Raw genomic sequence first — 24,716 nt, 5'->3', positions numbered from 1 at the left:
CACTAAGTGTTTGAGAGCTGGGGTCATGGGTGTCATTTGTGCCAGAAGTACAGATACATTCACAGAGTGAGGTCTGGCAACCTGGGTGACAGGGATGCCAGAGCTACAGATGCAGTCACTGAGCCTATGGGAGATGGGGCCATGTCTGTCAGGTGTGCCAGTGCTTTAGATACATTCACTGAGACAGTAAGGCATTGGGTTATATGTGTCAGTTATGCCAGTGCTACAGATACAGTCACATAGCCTAGGGGAGCTAGGGTCATGGCGGTAAGGTATGCTAGTCCTGTAGATACACTGACTGAGACGGTAAGGCCTGTAGTCATGGGTGCTGGTGTGCCAGTACTTACATATACATTTCCTCCTGAGATTGTAATGCTTGGGAAGTGCATGCGTTAAACGGTCAAGTGTTCCAATAACATTATAAAGATACTCCCTGAGATCTTGGTTCTGCTGAGCAGTTCCATCAATTCAGATGCATTTCCTATGGCTGTGGTGGATTACAGTTGTTAAATGGATCTGAGAACTGGTGACAAAGTTCAGAGGCCTAATTCCCAAAAAAGGCAGGTTGCAACACATTCTTTGCATTGCGCTGTGAATAGCCTTTCCCTTTGCAGTGTGAGGGAAGCGAAGAGCTTTCACACTACAAAGGAACTTTTTGCTAACAGTTGCAAACCTTTGTGCGTGCCTTTCTGAGGTGGCTGCCCTTTTGCTTACCTTTTTCACTTGTGAATCACAAGAGGCCACAATGTGTACTTAGCGATTCTTAAAAGTAATTACAATTGCGAATCACTTTTGTGACTTTGCATGCCAAAAGTCAGATGTATTCACTTTGCGAAAACAATGTCTTTTCAGAACCAGGCCCCACTTGCTTTAGTTGTATGGATATAGAAGATATGGGGCCTGAGGTTCAGAGTCAGGTGTTCCATAAGTCCTAAATATATTTTAGATATTGAGATGTTTGATGTCAGGTGTTGCAGGAATACAGATAGGTCTTCTCAATGCTCCAGTTTGAGGGGATCTCCTCAGCCCTGTGGCCCCTCATGTGCTTTTGCATAGCAGACAAGCTGGTGCAAAACTCCAGGCAGATGGTGCAGCGGTAGGGCGCCGCCCCATTGTGTGTACGCAGGTGTTTGATCATGGCAGAGTAGTCCCGAGACCGCTGATGGCAGAGGTTACATTCAAAGGGTTTCTCTCCTGTAGAGACAAGAAAGAGAAGGGTCAGATCAGCTGAAGAGTCACATCTTTGTAGAAATAGAGGATGCTCTCAAAACAAATATTGGGGAATAAATACACACACACCTCTCCCCTCTTAACTCATCCTTCTCCAGCTCATCCCTCATCATTGACTTTCGTATGTCAACCCTTTTATACAGATATGTTTAGATGAGTCATCACCCTTTCTCAACTTCTGGTTGGCAGGCAGGAATAAGCCTGTAAGAAATAGGGTTACTGGTTGAGGAGGGTGCAGCCCTTCTCAAGTAGTAACTGTGAAAAGTTGGCCTGGCATATGCTGTCCACTATTCAAGTGGGCACCTTGTACCAGTACAAATGACCCTCATTGATGGTAGGTTAAAGACAACCTTAATAGAAACCTATCCTAGTGGTAGCTGTGGAGAGCAGCCTTCAGGCTAAGTCTTGAAGGAATCTAAAGCAGCTTGTTTTACCAGTCTATAATCCTGTGAATGGCCGAATGAAAGGAGAACCACACCAGGTGTATATATAAAATATATGTATTTATTCTAAACACAGTACATTAGCACAATATACGTTGAGCCCTAGGGGCGTACCAAACCACATAGTAAGAAAGTGGTATAAGAACCACGGCTTGCATAGACACCAGGCCTAGAGCCTTCAGAATCGCTGGGGCCACCAGGAACCACCCAAGGTAGTGACACTGGGGACCCGCGGGGGACGCGTGCAGTGTGTGAACACAGCCACGAATCACCATTAACTTCTATGAGGAAAGTTGTGGTTGGAATTTTAAAGATAAAGGACACTTAGAAGAGGACTTGCAGCAAACCCCTTTAGAACTAGGAGGTTCTAGAGTCAACACCCATGGGAGCACCGGAGTACTCGAGTTACCTTGCCCAGGGAAGCCGGGTGCATAGGTGTCTTTTCGTGTCGGGTTTTGTCGTCGTTTTCAATGGCGATCTGCTGCAAAGTGCAGCTGGCGTCCAAGTGGAAAGTGTCCGGAGTGATCCAAGCCTGGATCAGAGATGTGAAGAACCTGAAAGCAGAGGGGACAGAGTCTGGGTCACTTGCCAGTGACCAAGAGCACGATAAGTGGATGCCCACCGATGTCGGGTGATTTCAGGTGAAGGTGAAGCTTGACTCTTTAGCCACGATGACCAGGAGGCGTCAACGACAACCAGGTTCTGGATTTGAGCTGTCCCACGAAGGATGTCGAGTGCTGCGGTGTCGGTTTCCGGATTGGACCCAACAAGTCTTGGCAGCAGCAACCCATGCAGAAAGCTGAGATAGGCTTTGGTGCAGACCAGCAAGGTCTGAGGGACTCACCACACGGTGGAGAGTCAGGGCACATCTGGAGCAACCAGGGAAGCCCAAGGAAAAGTAGAGTTACCTTGAAGGGGAATCACCAGTCAACGGACCAGGGATCACGAAGGAGCCTCAAGTGGAAATGCAAGAAACAGGTTCACGGAACACTTGTGGAGTGCAGGCTGACAATCTTTGGTGCAGATAGTGCTCGGGGCTTGGGCTACAAGTAATCCAAAGCACAACTTCGGAAAAGATCGGGAAGTCAATGCACTTGCAAATGTGCATGGTTACCAGGAGTTCTGGTTCCACGTCACTAGTGAGGGTTGCGGGTGTCAGCTTTGCTGGGAACTCGGGTCAGCCTTCGAGAAGTCTGAAAATCCTCTTCCTGTGCTGCAAATACTTCGGAGACCGGCGGGAGCTTCGGAGCTGCAGAATGGCAAATGCTTTGTTGGTGCCTGTTTGAACAGGGGAGTCACTCCTTGACCCCCAGGGAGATTCTTCTGTCCTCTAATCGTTAGTAGAGCGTCGAAGTTCCAGGATTCAGTTTCAGAGTTTCGTCCAGGTTTAATCTAAAGTCCTGTTGCCAGGGGTCCCTTACTTATACTAAGAAAAGGGGTTGGACATACTCTGGGGACCCACCTATGGGAGGGTTTGGAAAGAGGGATGGCTACACCCATTTCCTTTGTCCAGTTTCGCGCCAGAGCAGGTGCTGGTAGCTCCTGCAACCGGTTTGAACTGTGCTATGCGCAGGGACACCAAAAGTGCCCCCAGTGCTGACTTCAAAGTACTCTCAGAGTGCACCCAACCAGCCCCAATACACAAAAGCCTGTCTGGGAGGTGGTTACACCTCCCTGTGACAGGAAACCTATTGTCAAGGCCTCCCCTGCCGGAGTTTCGTTCAGCAGCAGGAGGCCAGACTCGTGTCTGTGGCTGCAGCATCCATTTTGTGATGCCAGGGCTCTTTTAAATTAATACCGGTTAGATCAGTGTGTACATGTCTCACCCTCTAGAAGGGTGTAATTCTACCCCCGCCGCCAGGACTGGCAGGCAGGGGGCGTGGGGGGGGGGGGGGGGTAGGATTCCAAAGTGTTTGACACCAGGATATTTCCATGCAGCCATTCCAAAGTTAGCATTTACCGCAAGGTTATAATGCACTTAAGATTATATGGCTGGCTGCATCACAGAACAGCTTTAGAGAATGGATTCTGAAAGCTGCAGAGGGGTCCTGCTCATGCATGGGCACCCTCTCACACAAAACCAAGCGCTCTGACTTCAGGATTGATAAGGCCTGCCATAGGAGTTACTGATTAAAGGTAGATATAGGTAACCTATATCTTAGTAAGGGGTGCATGCACCACCTTACCCAGGCTGCAGTAGCAGTCCTGTGGTGTCATTTTGGATGGAAGGCTTCCCAGGGGTGGCATAATACATGCTGCAGCCCCTGGTAGGCCTCTGGGGTACCTATGCCCTTGGTACCTAAGGTACCATATACTAGGGGCTTACAAGGGTACCCCGGTAACCAAACTGGAGTGTACCTAAAGTACATGCAATCAATTTAGAGAGGAAGCAGCTAGGCTATGGTCCTGGAGAGCAGGGCCCCAGCCAGATTAAAGTAAAAAAAAAGTGAAACATCAGTAAAAAGTGGGGGTAACCATAGAAAGCAGATCCTACTCTCCTACAGAAACCACAAGTCTTGTCAGGGTGAAGTCACAAGCAACTCCTAAATTACCCTGTACTCAACCCTTGGGTAGTTGGTACAGAGCAAACAGGCTTAATCAGAGGCAATGTGTTAAGTATTTGTGCAACACTTCAAACAGTAACAAAGTAAAAGCACACCACAAAAAGGCTCCCGTGCCAGATTAGGAAAATAGAGTACATTTTATCAATTAAAACAAGACCAAAACAAACAACAACGAAAAAGTGAAATCAGTATAACCGGAGTGGTACAATTTTAGGTTTAAATCGTTTTTATTGAAGCAGCACAAAGAAACAGGACATACATTGCATATTAAGTGCGGATCTGCGATGGCCTGAAGCATGTGCGAGGCCCAAAAGCCTTCCTGATAATATTCCAAAACCAATCCAGCCAGCAGGGTTATACAAATAAAGGCAGTGCTGCGAAAAAAGAAGAAACTCCCTCCAGAAAATCCCCCTCCCTGACCCCAAACTCCCCAGCCCCTCCCTCCCAACCCTCCCTCCGTCTAGTGCTCAGACTTGCTCCACACCGCTTTCCCCTGCAACCACCCTTGAAGGACTCTCCACTCGAGCCCCTTTAGGAGCCCACCCCTTCAGGTGCTGTGAGCCGCAACAGGCGGAGATATCTCGGGCAGGTGAGTTCCCTAAATTCAGTGACCAACAGGAAGTGGAATGGCTGCCAAAGTACATCAAACTGATCTATATCTCCAGCTAAGGTAAGTGACAACTTCTCCATCCCCAGTACATGCCACAACCTATGTAACCACCCTGTAATGGAGGGGACCGTAGTAGTGCACCAGTGTGTAAGGATGTTCTGCACTGCAGAGCCTAAGGTGATAGCTATCTGACGTCCTCTGAGGGAGCGCAAGGGGTATGTCAATGGGTTAGGGAGCCCCAGCAAGATGTAGGCGGGGAAGCGAGGTAGCTCGGTCTTAAAATGAGTGTCAATGTCATCTTTCACCTGCTTCCAGTAAGAGTGGAAAAGTGGACAGTCCCATAAAATGTGTGATAAGGTGCCTATATGCCCACACTCCCTCCAACAAGTTTTGTCCTTGCTGTGGTCCATCTCATGTACCCGTTCCGGGGTGTAATACCAGTATGTAGATACCTTGGTTAGTGTCTCCGTGAGCCCCGTGTGGTATGCAGAGTGGCGTGCTCTGTAAGAGATCTGGTCCCATTCTTTATGGCTCAAGGGCCTACCCAATTCCCTTCCCAGCGTTCCCTACCTGGGTTGTGGAGATGTGCAGTCGGTGGTTGCAGGAATTTGTAAAGATCGGATATTAATTTGGCGTCCGAAGTGCGGGATAGAAGCCACCGTTCGTATGGCAGGAATTTCCTATCGGCTGTCTCTCTCACTTGTGGGTGCAGTACCCAGTGGCGGACTTGCATGTAGCGCATCCACTCCATCTCTGGGAATGTGTATTCCTGTTTAAAGAGTGGGAAGGGGATTATGCCGTCTGGGCCATAGACATGGTAGAGGAAGCGACACCCCGCGGGCCGCCAGTGAGTAAAGGCTCCTTTGCCCACCCCCGGAGTGAAGTCTGGGTTGTCGACCAGTGGTGTGAGCGGTGAAGGGAAGGTGGTGAGCTCGTGTATGGTGTTAGTGGCATCCCACAACTTCAGGGGAACCTTCGTGACAAATGAGACATACAGGTTAGCGGGTCGATGGGCCTTGCGTAGAAAGGGTATTTCCTGGAGCGGGCGCCCCGCAACTGCCTGGTCCTGGAAGAGCCAGTGCTTCTCCAACTCCCACTTACTCCATTCTACTAAGTAGCGCAACTGTGCCGCCTGAAAGTATTTGCGCAGGTCCGGTATCCCCAGTCCCCCAGCCTCCAGGGCTAGCGTGGTCAGCGCCCTCTTCATTCTAGGCTTCCGACCTTGCCAAATAAAGCGTGAAAGGTCTGCCTGCGTTTGCTGACGCCAACCCATAAACAGCTATAGTGGTAGCGCTCTAAAGAGATAGAGAATTTGGGGCAGGACGGTCATTTTGACCGCTGCAATTCTACTCAGCCAAGAAAGGGGGAAGTGTTTCGAGCGTCCCAGGTCCTCCTGTATCTTCCCGTGGAGTGCGGCATGGTTGGCCGTCACCATGGCCGACAGAGTGGGAGCTAGCTGGATCCCTAGATACGGCACGAGGCCTGACGACCATTGAAGGTGGAAGAGGTCCTGTAAGCAAGTTTTGGTGGAGGGGGCGAGGGATAAATCAAGAGCTATTGATTTATCTGTATTCATTTTAAATCCGGCAACACCCGCAAAAGTTTCCAGCTCCTCTATGCAAGCTGGGAGGGCCGTTCGCGGATTCTCTAGCGACAGTAGGACATCGTCCCCGTAGAGACTGATGGTGTGGGTGAAGCCACCAAACTTCACCCCCGTTGCCTCAGTGGTCTGGCGGATCCTCTGGGCGAATGGCTCCATATACAAGGCAAAGAGCAAGGGCAACAGCGGGCACCCCTGCCTCGTGGCCCTCTCGATTGTGAAGCTCTGCGAGCTGTAACCATTCACTCACACCACTGCAGTGGGAGATTTGCAGCAGTTAAATATGAGGGTGCGAAACTTCTCCCCTATACCGACTTTCGTCAGGACCTGTTGTAAGTATGGCCAGTGTACTCGGTCAAATGCCTTTTCAGCGTCCACCACGAGCATCATTCTCTCTCCTGGGATTCGGGAGGCCTTTTATATGAGGTGGACAATCCTTTTGGTGTTATCTACAGTCTGCCGTCCGGGGATAAAACCCGCCTGGTCTGGGTCTATGAGTCCCGGCAAACGGGGGGCCAGTCGAGCCGCGAGTACCCCGGTGTATAACTTAAGATCCACATTCAGTAGTGATATCGGCCTGTAGGAGCCGCACTTGGCCCTATCTTTCCCTGGCTTGGGGATGACCGTAAGGGACGCCCGTAGGAGGTCAGGTGGGATGGTGCCGGGTTCAGAAAAGGAATTGAAAAGGCGGGTGATAATCGGCGCTAGTGTAGTGCAAAATGTTTTGTAAAAGAGGGCCGTGTAGCCATCTGGCCCCGGGACCTTCCCGTTCTTGAGTTTGGCAATGGCGGAGATCACTTCTTCAATGCGGATATCCCTGTCTAGGTATTCTGACTGTGAAGGTGCCAGGGAGGGAAGACCAACCGAGTCCAGGTATGCAGCTGCCGCCAAGTCGTCTAGAGGGCTATCTGTGTAAAGAGTCGCATAGTAGCTGCGGAAGGTTTCTGCGATTTGGACGTCCTCTGTGACCATGGCCCCGTCAGGCCCGGAGAGCTCTTTCACCAACTGTTGTTGGCGCACAACTCGGAGCCTATTCGCCAGGAGGCGGCCGCACCTGTCCCCTCCAGTATAGTAGGCATGTCGCATCCGCAGGGCCGCATACTCCGCCCGGTCCATGTCCAGGGCCGCCAGGAGTTTCCGTGCTACTTTAAGTTGCTTCCATATTCTGGGAGACCCCGTTCGCTGATGCATTTGTTCGAGTTCATGCACACGTTGGGTGAGTTCATCTCGCTTGCATTGCCGGTCCCTATTCTCCGCAGAGGAGAGGGCCAGAAATTCTCCCCTGATAACAGCCTTCATGGCCGCCCATTGCGCCGCCAAGGAGGTGTCGGCGTTGGCGTTGTGGGACAGGTCATCTTGGATAGTATCCTGAATGCGCTTCACCACCACTTTTTTATGCAGTAATGTATCTCTAAGATGCCAGATCCTGGGGGAGTACGATATCGGTGGTAGCTGGAGTGTGGTAGTGACTGGTGCATGGTCCGATAGGGAGATAACCCCTATCTCCGTCGCGGTAGATAAGGCGCGGACAGGCCCCGTGACCAGGAGATGGTCCAGCCTGGCGTAAGTTTTATGCCCGTTGGAATAATAAGAATATTCCCTATCATGGGGGTGTGCGCGCCGCCAGAGATCATGAAGATCCAGCTCTGCCATCTGGTCCGTACACCCGGAAGAAAACGTTCCAGTTTGGTGGGTTCGCTGGGCGGACCTGTCCAGGACCGTGTCGAAGACCATGTTGAAGTCCCCCCCCTAGTATGATATGTCTGTCCGGTGAGACCGTGATGTCCGTCAGGGCAGAGTGTAAAAAGTGCTCCTGGTTCTCGTTAGGGCCATATAGGGACCCAATCGTAAACGTGAGGCCCCCTAGCCTAAAGCGGTACGCAAGTAATCTCCCCTTCTGTTCTGCGCATTTGTGTAGAACTTCCCCCTTAAAATGCCGTGCTACCAGGATCGCTACCTCTGCAGTCTTACTGTTGCCAGAAGAGAAGAGTTGAGTTGGGAATTTGTGTGAGCAGAGCCTGTGGCAATCGCGGGATAGCAGATGAGTTTCTTGTAATAAGCAAATGTCTGCCTGGGTGCTTTCTAAGTGAGACAGAATTGCGCGCCGTTTGACCGGGTTGTTTAAGCCCCTTACATTAAGGGTCAAAATCTTAAAGGTTGTAGGTGGCATGCGTGACATTGGAGTCAGAAAAGCTATTCTCCAACCTGGGAGGCGCAAGGTGCAGAATTGTAACCCAGGTGGCAGGGACCAACATGGAGCACTGGACGACCCACCCCCACAAACCCCTCCCTTCTGAGACCTCCCCTTCCCCCCAACTCGCACCCAGAACTTCCCCAACCACCCCCCAAGAATGCAGAACATCCCTCCCCCCCCTGTGCCCCCCTTAATCCCAACTACAACCCCCCGTCAGTCAAAAGAGTCCTGGGCCAGTCATGTCCCTGTTCAGACCCCTGGAATGAAGCAATAGCGGGAAACGTGGCACCAGCAACCCCAGTGGCCCCCCCGCCCAGCCCCAATCAAGCCTGCATGGCATCAGTGCTAAGAAGAGAGACCCCCCCCTTTACACATGAGGAAGAGGCTCAGTCCTGTGTCGCTGTATCCTTGGGCACCTCCTCGATGGCTGCCGCCTGCTCCTGCGCCACCGTCGCCGGATCCGGCCTAGGGGCCGTCCTGGATGCTCGCCTACGCCGCACTCTCTGCCAGCCCTCCTCCGCGGAGCGGGGAAGTCTCCCATGCGAGAGGCCGCCTGCGTCGTCTCTGGCCGTCGAATCCTCCACCATTTCTATTCCCAACAGGGCGCACGTGTCCTTCAGAGATCGGAGCTGTTGCAGTGCGCCGTTCCACTTGAAGACAAGGCGAAAGGGGTGACCCTAAGAGTAAGGGACCCCCTTCTCGTGCAGGACCGCGGTGACAACTTTGAAGGCCCTCCTTTTCTGTAGAGTAATAGCAGAAAGGTGCTGATAGAGTGCTACTTGCTGACCTTGGTAGCGCAGAGGCTACTTTCGGCGCGCCTCCTGCATTATCCTCTCCTTCAATGGAAAATACAGCAGAAATGCTAAAATGTCCGGCGGAGGAGCGGGCGCCCTGCGCGCCAAGCCCACTCTGTGTGCCCTGTCGATGCGTACCACAAAGTCATCACCTTCCCCCAGGATGTCTCTAAAAAGGCCTCCAAGGAACAGGGTGATATCACTCCCCTCCGCCTTGGATGGTACACCACGGACTCGTATATTGTTCCTCCGGGAACGATTTTCCAAGTCTTCTGCATGGACCTGTAGGTCCAATTGCTGTTCCTGCAGGCGCAGCACCTCCTGCTGTAGTTGCTCCACTTCGTCACTCCGCATCTTCGACAGCAGCCACCCTTTTCCCTAGACCGTCGACGTCTCGGCGGAGTTCCCGGTACTCTCCTGCCATATCCTGTTTCAGGGTCTGGAAATCCTCCCTCAATGAATTGAACAGGGACTCCAGAAACGCTTTGGTGATCGGGCCCATTCATCTTCTCGCCTCGTAGAGTCTCTGGCCGCCTCCGGGCCCGAACGGCTCTTCGTCCCCTTAGCCGCTCCCTTCGTGAGCATGTCCGTGATATGGCGTTCGCCTATGCGTGACCTCCCCGACATAGCGGGTCCCCCGTGTAGGTGCTTCCGGGAGCTCCCTGCTGTGGCTCGAAGCCGCACTCCCTCTGTCTCCACCACCTTCTTTCGGGCCCACCAGCTCCACCCGGGCTTCCCGTCCTGTGGCTCTCCCAGCCGAGAGGCCAACTAACTCAGCCGGCGGTGTCCGCTAAGCTCTAGGCCCCAGGAAGGGCCACCACTGTCCAGTCCCCGCCCCGTTCACCTCTTGACCCCCGGGGAGCACGCCTCTGCACCACTCCAAACACCTTACTTGTTCAGGGGCCCCTTCGCAAGGTCCGCTTCCCGCCAACCGGCCAAGGCTTCAGAGGGGGGCCCCTTCCCGACGAGGTTCCAGGGCCGGGCCCCGCGACAAGTGCCGGCTGCAAATCCTCAATGGGCCCCCACTCTCTCTCCAATGGGTGCTCCCGGGGCCTCCTATGCCGCCTCACGACCTCGTGGCCACCACAGAGTCCCCCACGTTGTGCTATTACAGGCCCCGTGCCCGCAGGGGCCCCACTCCGGGCACAGGCCCCAGGCCCCAAAGTCCCGGTCTCGCCTGGAGCTAGACCTGCGCTCGCTCCCGGCACCTCCAGTCGCACATCAAGATGTAGGCCCTAAAGCCTGGGCCTCAATTTCTGCCGCCGCTGCCGGGCCTCAGGTTATCTGCGCCAGCCCTCGCTGCCACGCCAGTGTGTCCCGCTGTCCGCTGCTCTCTTGGGGGCCCCACTACACCCTCCTCCGCCGCCCCCGGTGTGTAGGCCGTCCGTTCAGTCTTCCGCCCCTCTGGGAGTAGGCCTCTGGGCCTGGACCTCGATTTTCACGCTCTCAGGGCCTGCACGCTCTCCGCCCAAGGGTGCCTCTCACCTTGGTCGCCGCCGTGACTGCTACTTCTGCGGCGCCTCTGCCGGCCTCTTTGCTACCGGATCGCGGCCCATCGCTCACGGCCAGCGGCCTAGCTTGCCACCTCCAGCCCCGGCTCACCTCAGTCCAGGGGCGCACCGTTCTTGACCCGTGGCCGCACTGCTGGGGCCGGATCTCCGCTCCTGGGCACCGCCGCGGTCTCAGCCGCTCCGGTGAGGGAAGCACCGCAGTCCCAGCGCCGGGGACCTCAAAGGGTGATACTGGGGGGGGGGGGCTTTACGCTATAGATCGGGCATTAAACGGGGCCAGGACCGGGAGCCTCACGAGCACACATCCGCTGCGGTCGCCATCTTGGCCACGCCCCAGATGTACAATTTTAAGTGACAATAATGCCAAAAAGTGGAAAGTGTCAACTGTGGATATCTGCCATGCCGGAAACAAGTTCAAGGAAAACAGGGACCAGTTAAATCCTGGTTGTGAAGTGTTGCGAGGTCTGCATCTAGGAAGTGTCATGCAGCTGTGATGCTTTAATTCCGTCATCGAGTAAATGTAAATGTAAATTGATACTTGTATAGCGCACTACTCACCCCCAAGGGTCTCAAGGCGCTTGTACAAATACCGCTGTGGAACCCGTCCTGGCTTCCCCTGTGAGGCGTCCACTCCTGGGCACCCCCAAGGTGGAGGCCAGGCATCCTTAGCGTTGTGGGGGCCGTTGTGGAGATTAAGCAAGCTATTGCCCAGAGTTGCAGAGTGGGACTCCATGATTGGAATAGGCACCGAGGCGAGAATTATCAGGTCCGTGGAATTTTGAGCCCAAGACCCGCTGAGGCGGGGTATTGAACCCTGGTCCCGGGCTAGACCTCTGCATCAGGGTCTGCCGCTCTAACCATTGAGCCACACTTCTCGAGTAGGCCGTTAACAAAGAAAGCTTGAGATGCAAAGTGCAGAGTTGAGTATGTGTCACGCACTGGCTAGTTCCGAAGAGAATGTGGGGCTTGTGATGCAAAGTCCTGCATTGTCGTCAAGGCTGCTGTCGACAAGAGGTTTGAGATGTGAGGGCTTGCGTCAGGGATGCGTTGCACAGCAGCGATTCTGATGAGGCTGTGAGGTCGATGCTAGAAGTATCCTCACAGCCGAGGTAATGCATCAGTTCTGTTCATGTTTGCGCTGCACAGCATAGGTGATGTTTCAGTTCTGCTGGATCCACAAATAGGCTGGCAGAGCTCCTTCAGGATCACTTTTAAGGGTCCAACACTGGCGTGGCACCGCAGGGCAGGATTCAAAGCTGCAAAGTCCAGGTGCTGATTACAAGAGACTAGACCTTGGAGGGACTCTGGTGATCCTGGGTTCAGATTACAGGCCCAGTCTTTCTCACCCATGCTACAAGGCAGCAGGCAGTAGGTCAGTGCAGCAGGGCAGCAGTCCTTCAGGGGAACAATCCAGCAGAGTGGTGGTCCTTTCAGCAGCACAGCAGTCTTTCTTCCAGGCAGAGTTTTCCCCAGGCCCAGAAATGTACTAAAGAGCTGGTGTCTAGCGTCTAATATTTATTCCTGGTGCCTCCTTTTAAGTGTGAGATGCTTCTAAAGGTTTCTCTTTGAAGTGCACAGGTTTCCTGCCTCCCTTGCCCTGGATTCAGACACACTACAGGGTGTATGTAAACCTTGGCGTGAAGGCAGGACACAATCTATTCAGTGTAAGTACTGATAGCCCATCGAGGCACGACTAAGATCTCTATTCAGACCCTCCAGGATTTCGCGATTGCAAAATAATCGCAAAATCGGCACTTTTGTAAAAAGGCTGCGCTTTTTACAAAAGTGCCCACAAAATCAGGGTGTTGCAAGCTCCTCGGGGTCTGATTAGTCTTAATCGGCGTCAATTGTTAACATCTCTCAGACCGAGAGCCTCCAGGTCACATTAGAGACAGAGCTCTGTGAAAGGAAGACACACGGGAGTCACCGGGAGTAGGAAGGATTCACATTCTGTTATTTTTGAACTGTTCTTAAATGGCATGTGGCATTCAGGCATTGTGGCACAGTATGGGGCCCCTCCTGTCCTTTTAAAGTCTAGTTGGATGCTGCTTTCATTATATTCCGAGATGAGAAAATTGCGTTTTTCTAGGAAGGTTTTTTTTTTTGCTTCTTGCCTTGTGTCTGTTTTCATTGTGGCAGTGTTTACAGAAATCATTTGTGTTTAGCAGGTCAGTGATTTACAGCACCGAAAGCTTGTTGTGTGCACAGAGATGAAGATACTGCCTTCCTTTTGGCAGAGGGCATGTTGTTGCCCAGTGGAGTGCTTCTGCCTCTGTTACGAACTGGAAAGTTTATGGCCCCAACATTTCTAGTAAGCAAAGTACGGACCTTAATCATGTTTAGTTAAGAAATATTAGAGATTTTTCATTTTTCACTTTTCTGCAGGTGTACTTGCAATTGTGGTTGCATTTTGGACATTTGACTCTTTCGGTATGGAATTATTGACGGACTGGCGAGTTTTCATAGCAATTATCTCTCTCAGAATAATGTATTATTTTGTTGACCCGTTGACCTCCTTTACTACTCTATATAATTTTAATCAGTTTTCCTTCGTTTTTCCTTTCATACAGTGTCTATCTCCATTGCCTTAAACCAGTCTGCTCTCATGCTTTCTACATGTTCATTTTCACAGGCTTTTTGCCGGCACAGTTATTACGAATAATAGGCATCTGGGATATTTCTACATATGCCAGACATTATAGACAATTTAACCCCACAGAAGTGCCATTTGTCATTATAGTTCCCTTCAAGAGTGGCGATCTTGTTGGTGAGTCTTTTTTTCAGCTTTGAATAACTGTATTTAGTCTGCCCTCTCATATTTTGTCCTGTTCATGTTCACAGGCATTATGCCGGTGTCCCGCAATCCATTACAGTGGGCATTTGGAACATTACCACACATCTCTATAAAGTGACTTATATCCACTAGGTAACTTATTAGCCAGCAGCTCGCTTATGCAGGGCCACTCTCATTGTTTCTTAACACGCAAGTGCACTTGGCACAACATGGGCGTAGTCCCTTTACTTCTGATTGTCTCTTTCAATCGTAATCTGTATTATGGTTGGGCTACTTCTCCTTACCAGTGTATAAGAGCTTTATTTAACTCAATTTGTTTCCATCTCCACAAGGCCCTCCTACTATCACTAGGATGGCCACTAGTGTTCACTCCCTATCATCCTTGGTGATCCCAGCTGATATAGAGTCTTTCAGTATTTTACGCTGCATTGGACCCGCTGCAGTTGCCGATCAGGAGCTGAGGAGCACTGGATCCGGTAAAGGTGCCAATGAGGAGCAGCACTTGGCTGTGATGCATGGCTCTGGGCCAATCTGCCTCGGTTCTGGTGAAACCCTCAGATTAGCCGGGAGAAGTATACTCTGACTCCAGTCAAGGGTCCAGGACCTTGACAACAGCTCTTTGGGGGCAGGACTCAGTCCCACAGATGCAGCAAGATGACCAGCAACCCTCTGCTATTGTGCTTGGCTAAACCTATGCTCAAAAATATACCAAAAAGGAGAATATGGCAAACAAACACTCTCAGACACTTTAAACATGCCTATTTCAAAGTGGAATACTCTGCTAAAACAGAGCCATTGATTTATGGCTGAAAAGGAATGGATAGGAGTAAAATAAAGTGCCGCAATAATGCCGCTAAATTTCCATTTTTGTGCCGCTAAATTTCCAATTTTGTGCCACTAAATTTGCAAATCTATGCCACAATATCCTGGGGGGTCTGTCTATTCTGTGTGGCTGTCTAGGAGGAATACACATAGACCAACTGCCAACTACACCCAGTCATGTGACCAAGAGCTAGGCTACAAGCAGTAAATGGCTACGGCAGGAAAATGCCAACGTTCTAAAAGTGGCATTTTAAAAATTGTAATGAAAGATCTGACTTCATCTTAAAAGAGGATTTCTAATTACAGTTCCAAATACACCAAACATGAACTGTTCACCTGTTCCCATTTGTAAATTACAACTTATTGAATGTAATAAAGTAACTCCAATGTTATCCTATGGGAGAATCAGAACTTGCAGAAGTGGAATACAAATGTAAGAGTTATTCAATACAGGGACATGTAACACTTAAAAATGACAAGTCCGGGGGCGTGGCTAAGATGGCGGCCTGAGGAGACGTGTTTGCCAGAGGCTCCTCGTCCGATCCCCCTCACAGCAAGTTTCCACGGGCTCTCCTGCCTCTCGCTAGTCGAATTGGCGGTGTGACCAGTGGGGAGCCGGGTTGAGGCAACTGGGGAGCCACGAGAAGCCAGAATCGGCGTGCCCGGGCACGGGACGTGGGCCTGCACCGAGGCGGAGACCCGGGGGGCCTGGTAGCTTGAGGCCGAGCGAGAGGGAGCTGGCAGCGAGAGTGACGGCGTCGGCAGCAGCGGGGCGGCTGGGGGACCTTCATACGGGGCACGAAAGAGGCCGACTGGAGCAGCGCTGATCCCCACACGACAAGCAGCGGTGTGACCCTGCAGAGAGGAGGGATGCCGGGTGGCAGGAGGCACAGCTGGAGGCCCCGGCTTTTGCCTAGTCAGCGAGGCGCGGCGGCCCACGGGGGGGACAAGAGCACCGAAGGCGGCGGAGACCCAGCAGCACCAGAGCGTGAGGTGAGGTGGAGGGCAGCGGAGCGCGGGACCAGAGCTGTGCCGCCTTAGCCCAGACGAGCGACAGAAGGGCCTCGTGTCGGAGGGGTCGCTGGGTGGCGGTCTGAGCTAAATCGAGGCCCCGGCTCCGGCCTACAAGACGAAGCACAGCGCCCACGAGGGAGGCCCGATCCTCATGAGGCAGCAGGGGTCGGGCATCACCGGTATATGAGGCGCGGTGTAGGGCAACAGGGAGACCGGCATCTGGCACTCGGGGGGCAGGAGTTCGGGCCCCCGGCGGCGGAGACAAAGACCAGAAGGGGACACAGAGTCTACACGCCCGTAAACAGGCCCGATTGGCAGAGAGGCGCGGAGCGGGGGCGGCTGCTTGAATCAGTGGAGGAACAGAGCTGGGACCACCGGTGGGCCCGCAACAGTTAGGGGACATTAGGGGCCGAGCGCAGGCCTGCCGAGCACCAAAGCCTGAAGTCGGTCTGAGGTCTAGGGCGACGGCCCACAGCATCGCGTAACCGGCACTGGGAGAGCCCCGGCCGGGTGCCCCACGTGGAGGTGTGGAGAGGGCTGACCAACCGCCCGCGAGGCGGCAATCGGGGGGCAGTGTTCGGGCCCCCGGCGGAGGGCTGCAAGGGCCGGTCGGGGAGAACAGGTGTGTCTGGGCCCAAGCACTGCAGGAGGCCCGGCGTGAGCCCGTCCAACACAGCCTACAGCCAGGGAGGTGCACCCTATCCTCCCACGAGGGTGGAAGACAAATCAAGGGAGTGTCCGGTGCCACAGACTCGGGGGGCAGGTAGTCGGGCCCCTGGTGAGAGGAGACCCAGGATCGGAGAGTAAGGTCACCTTTCATCAGACAGACAAAGTGAGACAACGCGGACGGCGGAGGGGCAGCTTAGACCTGGGACGGCCTTCGCTGACAGACTGGGCAGAGTAGCGTGGAGCCCCGCCGGGAGCGGATTCCACGGTCGTTACACGGAGGAGCCACCAGGAGGGCCAGCGACGGCCGGACACACGCAAAACACAAGGTAGTGGAGTGCAAGGAGTGAAGGGGCTGGGGACGATGTCATCAGGTGGTTGCAGAGGGACACGCACGATACAAGACATGTTGACCAAAGGCTCAACGAAAGGGGAAAAGAGCCCGGACAAACCGACAACATCCATGCCGCCCAAGGAGAAAGACCGTGATGGGGGGGATGCCCCAGCTACGAAATCTTTTATGGAGACTCTTTTTACCTCCCTGAAGGAGGACATCCAAACCCTCAGGCAGGACATGGCGGGAGGCTACAAGGAGCTACGTAAGGATGTAGATGAGCTAGGAGAGCGGGTGGAGGCGGTAGAGACCTCCGGACACGCTAGAGGCGAGGAGGTGGACATTTTGAGACAAGAAATCATCAGACTGCATGAACAGCAGACGGACCTGCAGGCGCACACCGAAGATCTTGAGAACCGCTCGAGACGCAATAACGTTAGGGTTCGAAATGTGCCTTCTAAGGCGGAGGGGGAAGACGTCACACTGTACCTGCAGGAGTTGTTTTCGGGAGATTCTGCGGGAGAAAGAGGACTTCGTGATCCGCATTGACAGGGCCCACAGGGTGGGTCCTACTCGCAGGGTGCCTGCTCCTCCCCCGGACATTCTGTTATTTTTACCGACTACCCTCTCAAAGAACGCATCTTGAAAGCGGCAAGGAGAGCGCAACCTATCACCTTCAGGGGTCACACAGTGGAGCTCTTCCAAGATTTCTCCACAATCATCCTACAGAAACGGCGAGTATTCAAAGTGGCCACCACCTTCTTACGGGACAAGTGGGTCCCCTACTCCTGGGGCCACCCATTCAGACTTATATTTAAATGGAACGGCTCCCTCCATCAATTGAGGTCACTAAAGGACACCTGCTCTCTGTTGGGTATCCAGCCGGAGGGTGACGAGTCGGATGCCGAAAATGAACCACGATTCACGCAGTCTGCACCATCGCAAACGCCCAGGGACGGATGGCAGAAAGTGAGGCGGCGTTGCGCCCCAGGAAAGGATTCAAACCAGACCCAGAAACAGTGGCGCAAGGCCACGTGGCAGCAATTCAGGAAGTCTACAAGGACACGGGAGCCGAATAGAGGATCCAGGACTTTGCCCGTGATCTTTCACAGCACCACACTGGGAGGGCAGGACGGGGGGCCTCAAGGCCGCCATTGCCACGCATTCCCTTCCATTGACACTTTACCACAGGCCTGAACTGTTGCTGAATAGGCCTGGGACAATGTTCACCAGTTGGGGATTGGAAGTTGGGATTGGGGAGGGGTGGGTGGAGGGGGATGGTAGGGGCAGGGGGGTGACTCAAGGGGGGAGTTCATTTGGGGTCCGGGGAGTTCTGGGGTGGGGGGGCGTGCTCCGCTGTGTTCGTTTCAGGGAGACAGAGGGACAGGGACCCGACGGGGCTCCGTTCAGGAGTTTGTGGCGGTGGACACAAGAGCCCGAGGGCGCACCAGGCGCAGGCTAGGTAGTAGCGGGGTAGGGCCTAGTCCCCCACATGGGGTCTGAAGCTTTGCAGGTACTAACCCTAAATGTTAAGGGTCTCAACAACCCAATCAAAAGGCGGGCGGTGCTCTCGTACTTGGAGAACTCCGGAGCGGCAATTTGCCTCCTACAGGAGACACATTTGCTGGCAAAGGACTGGCATCGTATGCGATCCAGGGCCTTCCCGATGCAGCTCTACTCCTCCACTATGGAGAAGAAAGCCGGGGTGGCCATTCTGTTCGCTAAGCATTTCAAGGGCCAAGTAAGAGACAAGGTGGCAGAAATCAAAGGCAGACTGCTGGTGCATACTGTTAGCATTGGTAATGTGGAGTTTACAGTGGGGTCCATCTACGCGCCCAACACAAAGCAAGAATCGTTTCTCACGGGGGCGTTGTCGGAGGATCCAGGAGCGGATGCACGGTACACATTGGTGGGTGGGGACCTAAACCTGGTGATGGATAATGTGACAGACAGGTCGGGGCAAAGATTTGGCGACTCCGGTGCTCTCTCTACAGAGGGGAAGCGCTGGCTCGCTAGCAGAGGCTTCCTGGATGCATGGAGGGAGATACATCACACGGCTCCAGGGTACACATTTTATTCACATGTACATCGAACATATGCCAGGATAGATCACTTTCTTAGTTCGACTGATATGGCCCCTATGGTACAGGACGTGGAGGTCACCCCAGCGGCCCTTTCCGATCACGACGCAATAATACTACACCTGCAAGTCCCTCGCATACACTCGCACAAGGGTAGGTGGCGGCTCAGGGAGACTCTGCTAACACGTAAGGGGGTCGCGCAACAACTCTCACAAAATATATCGGACTACCTTAGCAGAAATGACACGGGGGCACTAAAGGCAGTAGTCAGGGGGGAACTGATGGCATTTTCGGCCGCAGATAATAGGGAGCGAAAAGAAAGACGCCAGGAACTAACCGCACAGGTACTAGAGCTAGAGCGAGTGCATTGTCGGACGGGGGCCCCTAGGATATGGCGTAAACTGAAGGCTGCTAGAGCGCAACTTGCAAGTCTCGACCTGGACAGAGTAGAATATGCGGCGCTACGCCTCAAGCACACTTACTATTTGGGGGGGGGGGGATAGGACGGGTCGCCTGCTGGCCAGCAAACTCAAAGCGAAAACGGTCAAGGCCAAGATACAAGTCATCCGCGAGGAAGGCGAAGAGAACATTGCGAAGACGATCGCATAGCCGAGGCTTTCAGGGCATTTTACGCCAAGCTATATGAGGCCGATACAGCCTCGGAGGAGGAGGTCGGGACAGAGTATTTAAACGAAGCCAACGTAACCGCACTGAATGGCGCGAATTCCGAAGCGCTAGATGCTCCCATTCGCTTGGAGGAGGTGGTCTCAGCTATTGAAGCCTTAAACCACTCAAGGCGCCAGGCCCAGATGGGTTCTCCGCTGGCTTTTACAAAGCCTTTTGCCATCTCCTGGCCCCGGTGTTAACAAAACTTTTTAACTCATTTCAGGGCCCAGGCTCGATCCCACAAGAGATGCTCGAGGCGGACATTATCGTCCTGCCAAAACCCGGAAAAGACACCTCTCAATGTGCGGCATATCGGCCAATATCGCTTCTGAATATTGATCTGAAGCTTTTTACCGGAATCTTAGCTGCAAGGCAGGGGCCGTGCCTCCCGGGCATAATTGAACCAGACCAGGCAGGATTTATACCCTCACGCCAATGCGCAGACAACACCAAACGCCCGATGCACGTGATTGATAAGGCCGACTACAATGATTCAGATGCAGCCCTACTGTCGGTCGACGCTGAAAAAGCGTTTGACAGAGTGGACTGGATACACCTAGATAGGACGCTATCGAGATTCGGGCTAGGGGAGAGATTCAGAGCCTGGGTGGCGAGCTGTTACGCAACCCCCCAGGCAACAATCAGGGTGAACGGGACGAGCTCCAAGCCGCTGGACATCCGCCGGGGCACGCGGCAGGGCTGTCCTCTTTCGCCGATGTTATTGGCCCTTTATATGGAACCGTTTGCCCAACGGGTACGAGACAACCAGAACATCAAGGGTATCAACTTCGGAGGCGAGGAGCAGACATTCAGCTTATACGCAGACGACATTCTAGTCGCCGTTGAGAACCCAAGGGTCTCGATTCCAGCATTTCTGAGTGAAATGGAGCAGTTTGGGAAGATTTGGGACTTTAAAATGAATATCCAGAAATCCGTGATCCTTCCGCTGGGGACCAATGCGTGACAGCTTAATAGAGGTTCGCTCCAGATCGGAGGGCTACGGGAACGACTGGAACTACCATATTTGGGGATAGACTTGTCTCCCTCGACGGCCCAAACGGTGGAAAGTAACTATACCAAGCTCCTTCAGTGCATTCAGGGGGATATCCTTCGTTGGCGACACCAATAGCTGTCATGGCTAGGCCGAGTGGCCGCTGTCAAGATGTTCGTGCTGCAGAGGGTGCTTTATCTGTTTCAGACCATCCCGGTCACTCCCCCACTGGGCATGATTAAAAAACTACAAGACGTCATCCAGCACTATGTCTGGGCAGGAAAACGCCCTAGAATGCGGCGCGATCTCATCTCGCGGATGCATGCTGAGGGGGGGCTGGGTGTCCCCGACCTGCATCGTTACTTCCAGGCAGCCCAGCTGCGCTACCTTTTAGAATGGTCCAGATCGACTACGGAGAAACGATGGCTGTTTCAAGATAGGGCAATGGCGGGAATGCCACTTTGGCAGGTCCCATTCCTGGCAAGACGCGATCGACCGGCATATATCAAGAAATCCCCCATCACCAGGACACTCTTACAAGTGTGGGACGCGGTAGCAACAACTAGAGACCTCACCTCTTTCCCGTCACCGATGACGCCACTGTTTGATAACCCAGCGTTCGCCCCGGGGGCGGCCCCTGGCTCCTTTCCCCAATGGCGGCACACGGAATGTCGCTCGGCAGGAGACTTGTTTGACCTGCAGGGCTTTATGACATTAGAGGCACTCAGGGAGGGATATGGGATAGATCGTCCGCACAACTTCCAATACTTTCAATTACGACACTGGCTCACTCACAAAGACGTCGCCCCGCAGGTGGGCCGCTTCCTCACGCCCTTTGTGAAATGGCTTTTGGCCAAATCGGACGACAAGAGGGCAATTACTGAACTCTATAAACTATTAACCCCACCAGCATCGAAGGTTATGTCAGCAGGACAGAAAAGATGGGAGAAAGAGCTAGGGTGGACACTCTCGGACAAGGAATGGCACAATATATTTTTCTGGGCACATCATACAGCTCGGAACGTGGCTAGTAGGGAAGCCGCAATCAAAGTGGCTTGTTACTGGCACCTGACTCCGGAACGACTCCACCAGAGTAACCCTAGACGAGACCCTAAGTGCTGGAGGGGATGCGGACAAGCTGGGACTATGATCCACCTACTGTGGGAATGCCCAGAGGTGCAGGACTACTGGGAGGAGGTGCTACGAGATATAGACCTGCACTTTGAAACGGATATTCCACGCTTCCCGGCATACACGATTTTAGGTCTGCCTAACAAACTGACCTTTCCACTCAAATCAATCCGTGGGAAACAGATAGGGTTGGCAATGGGCGCAGCGACACAACACATCCTCTCACTGTGGAGAAACACATGCAAACCTTCTCACACGGGATGGCTCCACAAAATATGGTTTATAATGGGGATGGAACGCATACAGGCCTCTCTCACACAAACTGCGGACACATTCCGGGAGATATGGTTGCCTTTAATTGCACTGCTCACCACCGAATTCCATGAGCTGACATGCCCCAAGTATCTCAAAGTTCTCAGACTGGTAGATGAGTTCCACAACCCTCAGGAAGTTAAGGGAACAACAAAAAAAAACAGAGGAGGCCCAGGTGAATCCCTAATAAAGTCTTGGCAGAACACACCGGTGAGGGGGGGTGGGGAGGGGGTGGGCGGGAAGACGGATACTTCTGTTGGGATGGAGGGGGGTACAGTTTGGGGGTTGGGGAGGGGGGGTTCTTTGGTGCATCACATTGCTTAGAATCAGCTTCCTTTGCATACATGGACGCATGGCCCGAGGCCCTACTGACTGGGAGCCCCACGCCGGGATCCTTGGGAGGGGCATAAAGGGCTTGGTGGAATGCAACTGTCCTATCATTGCAATGTACTATTTTGATGCCAATAAAAACAAATTTGATCCCAAAAAAAAATGACAAGTCCTACTTTTTAAATACATTACACCCTGCCCTGTGGGCTGTTTAGGGCCCACCCGAGGGGTGACGTAAGTGTATTAAAAAGGAAGGTCGGTGCCTGGCAAAAGGTTTATTTTGCCAGGTTGAAATGAGAGGTAAAAACTGCACACACAAGCTGCAATGGCATGCCTGAGACTGCTGTGCAGGGCTACTTAAGTGGTTGGCACAACAAGTGCTACAAGCCCACTAGGCTTTAAACACTGAGGGGGTCTTGTCCGTACATTACCAGGAAGGACAATGAAACTTTATTAAAAAAATGGAGACCTCGTCCGAATTCAATCCCACACTAGGCTATTTATTTTCTACTTAAACTGCGTCTCTTCATTGTAGACTTTGCTGAGTGCTTAGTCTTTAGTGGGTATAGGGAATTAATTCCAAGAGGGTGTGGACGCGTTTCCAAACCCGGTCAATAATTCAGGGTTTTTCTTCAGGGCACTACTGGGTACCTAACGGTAAACAAAACAAAATACTTTGAGGGTCACCTCTTGTTTTCTAATGATTTGTTACGGTTTCGTTCTACCAGCGATGTGTTTACATTCATGTGTTCCAAATAATCTCTTTTTAGATTTGAGTTTTGTAGCACTGTCAATATCCCGCCATTCAGATCTGCAAGGGGGTTAAAAGACAAGGGACTGTCACTTGTCGCATTGTTTTAAATTGCACTTTCTCTTGTACGCAATTTTAGATATACTCACTGACTGCTGTAGTTGTTTGAGCGTGTTCGCACACGCTGTGGGCCAAACCACTTTTCACTTTGGTGGTGTTGTTCTACGAGTCTGTAATAAATCATAATATGCTGGACTGTTAAATTCGTCATTTACATATTGTGGCTCTAACGTTGTTTTGAGGCAAAAAATGCGGCTTACTTGTGAAAAATGTTTAGGTGCTCGCTGTCACGGTTAGTGTGCTTTCTGCTCGGGCACGATGCGGCAATGCTTCGGCAGTTTTGTTTATCTGTGAGTTGAAAAAACGATTTGTAACTACTGGCTATTGTATTTGCATTGGTTCCCACGGTGATACTAAGTTTCAAATCCCTCTTCTCACCTGGCGTTTCGTACGCTGTATCTTGAGGGACTATGGCTACCGCATTATCGCTTCAGTCGCTTTTGGCTGCGTTTCCTTGACTGTTACTTTTGTTTCGGAAGTTGACTTCCGAGTCACGTGTTTATGCAGAACTCTGGGAATTGTAGTTACTTGGATTTCTCGAGGGGGAGCGTTGATGTATCCCTCGGCCGTAGTGCAGCATAGCTTCGGCAGTTGTGTTTGAATATGCATTCAAAGAAATGACTGTAACTGTATTTCGGTTGGGTTACAAAAACTATTACTTTTTTTTAAAGTTATCGGAAATTGGCTTCCTGGCCACGTGTTCACACGGACCTCTGGGAGTTGAAGTTGTTTAATATTGTTGAGGAGAGCCATGATTCAATCCTTCATTAATGTAAGACTCTTATGCTAATCAACCTGTTCTTGTAAGGGTATGAATTTTGTTCTGTTAGAAACTGGGTGTGGACATAGCGTGATCAGTATTTAGTGATGGGTAGCTTTAAGAATGTTGCGAACCCGGGGTCATACCGTGGGGTTATGGAATGGTTCGTTGAAGTTCAGACATTTCATTCATTCCCTCCAACACGCAGTTGAACCTCAAAATTAAGTAAGCTTCTTTTCTAAGTAAAATGGCATATAGGTTACCTACACGGGGGAATTTTGATACTTGACAAGATTGTCCACTGAAATTCTTTCTCAGTGTGGTTTTTGTCTATGAAGTGCTGTACAATTGGGGCGCTCAGTACTTTTAGTTTAATTCTAGACTTGTGTTGTGCAAGCCTTTGGTTTATTTGCTGATTAGTCTTCCCAATATAAAGCTTTGGGCAAGGACAAATAATTGCGTAAACAACATTGCGACTTTTGCAGTTGGTAAATTCTTTATGGGACACTTTGTGGAATTGAATTCGAACAAGGTCCCTTCAATTGTATTGTCGCAAGAGACACAAGTACCACATTTGTGATGGCCTGTGACTGGTTTCATTTTCCATAGTGTACGTAAATCAGTTCTGGCTTTGGTAATCCCTAGGTCTGCTCGAACAATTTGTTGACCTATGCTTTTGTTTTTCTTGAGAAAAAAACAACAAGTGATGGACTGAATGTGGATCAATGTCACACACTCCCCCAGTCAAAAGATCTGGGCCCAAATCCATCGTTTTTTTGCACTCCACACCACCCTGGGTTAGACAATGGCGATATGCAAATCAGCTCTGACCCTGTTGCCCCATGGGAACAGTCCAGTCCGAACTACAAAAGCCATGTCCTTCCCAGAACGGAATCAAGCATCCGAGGACCAGACCGGTTTCGAGGTAACACCTCTCATCAGCCCGGCTAGCTTGACTCCAAGTGGTGTGGAGTGCCTGGGACCCACGTCTGGGCATC

At 52.1% G+C, this 24,716-nt stretch overlaps 1 protein-coding gene across 1 annotated transcript in view; it reads right to left on the bottom strand.

Moving 5' to 3' along the window:
- Positions 1-751: 751 nt before the first annotated feature.
- The window catches only part of ZBTB32 (zinc finger and BTB domain containing 32), a 182,614-nt gene continuing 158,649 nt past the window's right edge, over positions 752-24,716 (bottom strand). The window contains exon 5 of the mRNA XM_086928603.1: positions 752-1,194. Within this exon, the coding sequence (XP_086784729.1) occupies positions 965-1,194 (230 nt within the window). The 3' untranslated portion in view covers positions 752-964. The remainder of the gene's footprint in view (positions 1,195-24,716) is intronic.

The sequence above is a fragment of the Lissotriton vulgaris genome, chromosome 7 (genome assembly GCF_964263255.1).
Source record: "Lissotriton vulgaris chromosome 7, aLisVul1.2, whole genome shotgun sequence".
In the NCBI taxonomy this organism is placed as follows: domain Eukaryota; kingdom Metazoa; phylum Chordata; class Amphibia; order Caudata; family Salamandridae; genus Lissotriton; species Lissotriton vulgaris.
Note: the sequence above shows the minus strand (reverse complement) of the source record. Positions and strands in the feature narration are given on the sequence as shown.